General features: G+C 38.1%; 1 protein-coding gene across 1 annotated transcript in view; it reads left to right on the top strand.

Annotated features, from left to right (window-relative positions):
- Positions 1-2,579: 2,579 nt before the first annotated feature.
- The window catches only part of LOC106877801 (dipeptidyl peptidase 2), an 11,882-nt gene continuing 9,354 nt past the window's right edge, over positions 2,580-5,107 (top strand). Inside the window, exon 1 of the mRNA XM_014926815.2 lies at positions 2,580-2,858. Coding sequence (XP_014782301.1) covers positions 2,648-2,858 — 211 coding nt within the window. The 5' untranslated portion in view covers positions 2,580-2,647. The remainder of the gene's footprint in view (positions 2,859-5,107) is intronic.

Genomic DNA, 5,107 nt, shown 5'->3' with positions numbered 1-5,107 from the left:
ATATATATATATATATATATATATATATATATATATAGACAGATAGATAGATAGATAGATAATATAATAATTATACGTATATATATATGTATGTATATATATATATTTATATACATACACTCATAGTTCTTTGTATCTATACACACACACACACACACATGCATACATACACAGACATATACATGCACATACACAAACACACACACACATGCATGTATATAATACATACATATGCATAATACACATACGCAGACACATTTTTACATGTGCACACATGTAAAAATGCGTGTGTGTGTGTGAAAATAATTTTGCTAAAAGCTGCAGAAGTTTTAGTTGTCATTGATTTCGATAAGTTGTTGCCATGGTGTGCAATTGCTGGTGCACGAGTGCACAGAACTGCAGAGAATGCAACTCACCGTCACCCAGACTCTGGGACAGCTTCCTTTCTTATTAGTTATCGGAGACATTGTTGCATTTCATTCGATATGGTGATGACAATGATGAAGCTGAAGATGGCGCTGGTGATGGTGACAATGGTGATGACAATGATAGCGATGGGGATGGGCATAATGACGGGGATGGGCATAGTAACATAGATGGTGGTGGTGACGGCGGAGGCGGTGGTGGTGGTGATGAAGATGATGATGATGGTAGTGATGGTGGTAGCTATTGTAACAGTGATGATGATGATGATGATGACTATGGTGGTGGTGGTGGTGGTGGTGGTGGTAGCCATAGTAACAGTGAAGGTGATGGTGACATGACAGTGATGACAGCGATGATGATGGCTCAGGCATTGACAGCAATGATGCCAATGGTAAAGAACAGTGGTAGACATGGTGGCCATGGTGGTAACGGTGATGACGGTGATGGTGATGGTGACGAGGGTGGTGGTGGTGGTGGTGTAGTAGCTGTGATGAGAAGCAGTGACACAATAGCAATGAGATTGACGAGGGTGGTGGTGGCAACAGGAATGATGATCATGGCAGGGATGCTGAAAGCAATGCTGCTGCTGCTGCTGATGATGGTGATGATGGTGATGGTGATGGTGATGGTGATGGTGATGGTGATGGTGATGGTGACTGTGAAGAAGAAAAATGTCTTAAGCTCTATTGACTAAGCTACAAGTGTAGACAGTTGGGTGCCAGTAATAGCGGTGATAAGGATAATGGTGGTGGTGGTGGTGACAGTAGAGATAGCAGTAATAATTACGAGTGGTGGTGGTGGTGGTAGTATTGATGATGATGATGATTATGGTGATGATGATGATGGTGATGATATTGGTGATGATGATTATACTGGTTGTAATGATGATGATGGTGCTAGTGTTGTTGCTGCTATTGTTTAGCCCTAGGTAAACCCTGATCAAGCAGGCTTATGATCAAAGGCATTCCAGCCATGACCCTCATGTGTTTTTTTCTGATGTGCTGGGAGCTCAAGATGGTTAGAATTCCTGGCATCTTTTGCTCAAAATGAAAAGTATGGTTTGAAAGAACTTCTGGCTGCTATCTTTAGCAGATTGAGTAACTACGAATAGGTCCCTCCATTGACTTAGATAGATAATGATAATGATGATGATGATGATGTCAATGTGGCTTCAGATATTGCTATTAACTTATTACGGAGATGTACTTGCATAGCAAGTGACTTGATCTGAGATCATGTGCTGAAACAAAAACAATTGCAGCGTGGAAGGTGTTTATAAGCCATTTAAAATAACACACAAAAACCGTTAGATTCACTTCAACTTTTTTAAATTTAATTTTGTTAAAATATTTTCGTCGCTTTGAAACCGCGACCTGTTCACTCATGAAAATATTTTGACAAATTAAATTTAAATATTGAAGTGAATCTATCGGTTTTTGTGTGTTTTTAAAGGGCTTATAAACACTTTCCATGCTGGAATTATTAATTTATTATTTCTTAATTTATTGCAAAAATGAATTTCATTCCTAGGATTAACAAAAAAGAAAAAAAAATCATTACAACAAATGTGAAAATAATTGGAACAAAATAAAGCAGAAAACTGTGGCAATAACAGAAAAGATTCGTTCTTCCTTTGTGGATTATGAGTTTAAGATTTGGTTACTATTTCTAGCTGGTTGGACGATCACGGGTGGAGTGGAGGAGTTCCTTCCCGTTTCGGTTGGAAGTTTTAACACGAAAGGGAACGGGTAGATATAATGAAATGAGGACGAATGGAGAGAGAGAGAGAAAGAAAGAAAGAGTGAGAGAGGGAGAGAGAGAGAAAGAGAAAGAGTGAGTGAGAGAGAGAGGTGGGAGAGAAGGAGAGAGAGTAAGCTAGAAAGACGGAGGGAGGAAGAAGTGGGAGTGTGTGTAAGAGCGGGAGCGAAAGAGAGAGAAAAAGAAAGCGCAGAAAAATGGAGAGAGGAAGAAAGAGAAAGCGGGAGAAAGATTAATAAGAAGAAAGAGAGAGAGTGAGTGAAAGAGAGAAGAAAATAGAGAAGAGTAAGAAAGAGAGTAAGGTCGGAGGTGGGGAGGGTAACGAGAGGTTAAAGACTGAAAAGGCGTGGATTCCCAGGAAAAAAAAAATAAATAAAAAAATGAAGTGCGTCACGTGGTCGTTTGTCATAATTGTTGTCCCTGGAGTCACATGGATCGAGGTTGAAGAGAACGAAACACAACGATGGCATTCAGCTGGCGAATTACGGGTTTGATATGGGGGTCTCTGCTTTTAATAGTAAATGGTCCGATCGGTTCCGGTGCTGACGGTAATAATGGTCATGATATCCGACAGTCGGTTCCTTTTACCGAGAAGTATATGGAGCAGTACGTGGACCATTTCAATTTAATCAAGACAGGGAACAAGACTTTCTTTCAAAGATATTTAGTTCAGGGTAAGTTTTTATTTATCATTTGTCTTCCAGAGAAAATGTTTAAAATGTCATAGTTTTTCGGGTGGAGGTTAACACTAAGCAACAATTCGTATTTCGTTTTTATCGACCTTAACCAAAGATGCCTTATAGAAACAGTTAATTAACAGTAAATTAAACAGACTGCTGCTTAATTAATTTTTATCAAGCCGAAAATTTTCGATACGTTAACGGAACTCGGAACGTAAAGACCAGATGCCGAGCTAATTGCATTTTCGCACCTCTCCTTGAAAAATGCATTTAAAAAAAAACTTTTTGCGAATTCCTACGTTTTAGGTGTCGGAGATTACGAATATGCAAAAAAAAGTAATTTTTAAGAAAAATTTCACTCCCCTCCACCCCAATTCAGATAAGTTTTTATTTCGTTTACTTTAAAGAGATCGTAGCGAATTGACGAACATATTGTAAAGCGAAATTTAAATACCAGCCAAAAAACATTAAAAGGAAAAGAATTTACGTTTTACTTAAATTATCGTAAATAATAATATAATGTAAATTAGATATACACCGTTTTATGAGAAACAAACATTAATGTTATAAAGTTTAATGGTCAAGTCCCATCATGCCATTTATTTTTTTGTGATTGATCTTTGTGGTGCTTCGATATACCCCGAAAAAAAAAAATTCTTGTCAGAAAGTTAATACATTTATGTTATTTTAATTCTTCTGTTCAGGATTTTGCCAGGAAACTCATTAAAACAAAAAAAAATCACTAAATTTACTTTTGTATAATCGTTCTCACCGATGTTTAAAACATAAATCCGAAGAAATTACAACTTTTGACAAACTAGATAATTTCCGACTGTGTTGTACAGGATTAATTAACTCGTACCCCTTCCTTTGCTACCTACTCTATTCTCCAAATCTTTTATTTGGCACATCTTTGAAGGTGCCAAGGAAGCAGATGCTTTGTTGTCAGCAATGTCAACAACAAAACTATTACAAACAACCAAGACACACTGTAATGCCACCAATAGCATTATCATGGCAACTGTGGTGACGAAGTCTCTGAAGGTGCAAGGAGTTGAGGCAGAATACATAAAAGTGTATTTTGTTTGCTATCAAATACAGTACAGTAGCCCCTCGACGGCCGCGGGGGTTACGTTTCAAAACCCCTCACAATAGGTGAAAGTTTGCGAAGTAGAAACAGTACTGTATATTTTTGTTTTATTATTTTTATAATTTGTATATATTTATTTTATTATAAATGCAAAACAACACCACAAAGGAATCGGCGTAATCTTAAGTAATAAATCGTGATGTGGCGAGGGATTACTGTATTCATATATTTGGTATTTGAAAAGGCAGCAAGCTGGTAGAATCTTTGGTATCAGATAAAATGTTTTGAAATCTTTCTTTTGCTTCTTTATGTTCTGGGTTCAAATTGCATCAAGGTCAATTTTACCTTTTTATAACTTTCAGAGTGATTAAAATAAGATTCCAGTGAAATACTGGAATCAGTGATACTAACTCCCTCCCTTCAACATTGCTGGCCTTGTGCCTAAATCAGAAACCGTTACTAGATATTTAAGAAAGAAATCGTTTGTAGAATTAGTAGAGCATCATCAACATTATTTTATATCCATTTTTTTCCATGCTTTGTTTGAGGAAAATATTCTATGGCCTGATGCCCTTCGTGTCGCCAAGCCTCACCTGTTTCCAAGCAAGGTAATATTTCCCTGAGGCCAGACATGTTTTCCCTGGGTAAATGGAAATTAATAACCTTGTTTGTATGTCAAGGATGCTCATTTTTCACCCATCACATGACATCAAGGCAAAGGTACACACACACACACACACACACATCTGAGAAGGTTTATGGCCAAGATTGCAAGATTGTGGTTTCAATTCTCAGACCAGATGTTGCATTATCTTCTTGAGCAAAATCCTTCATTTCATGTTGCTTCAGTCTGCTCATCTGTAAATGGATAATTGTGTGACAGCCTGGCATCCCGTTCAGGGCAGATATTGGCCTGCCAGCCAGCCACCCACCCTGCTTAGCCAGCAGGGTGGCATATATTGTATGACAGGCTTTTTTCAGTTTCCATCTACCAAATTCACTCACAAGGTTTTGGGTTTGTTTAAGGCTATAGCAGAAGGCACTTGCCCAAGGTGTCACAAAGTGGAACTGAACTGGAGACCACATGGTGAAGAGATAAATATTCTTAACCGCAGCCATACCTGTGTCTCCCTGCGTAACTCCCCCCCCCCCC

Source organism: Octopus bimaculoides, chromosome 21, assembly GCF_001194135.2.
Source record: "Octopus bimaculoides isolate UCB-OBI-ISO-001 chromosome 21, ASM119413v2, whole genome shotgun sequence".
Lineage (NCBI taxonomy): Eukaryota > Metazoa > Mollusca > Cephalopoda > Octopoda > Octopodidae > Octopus > Octopus bimaculoides.
The sequence above is the reverse complement of the archived record's forward strand: the minus strand, read 5'-3'. Positions and strand labels throughout refer to the sequence as shown.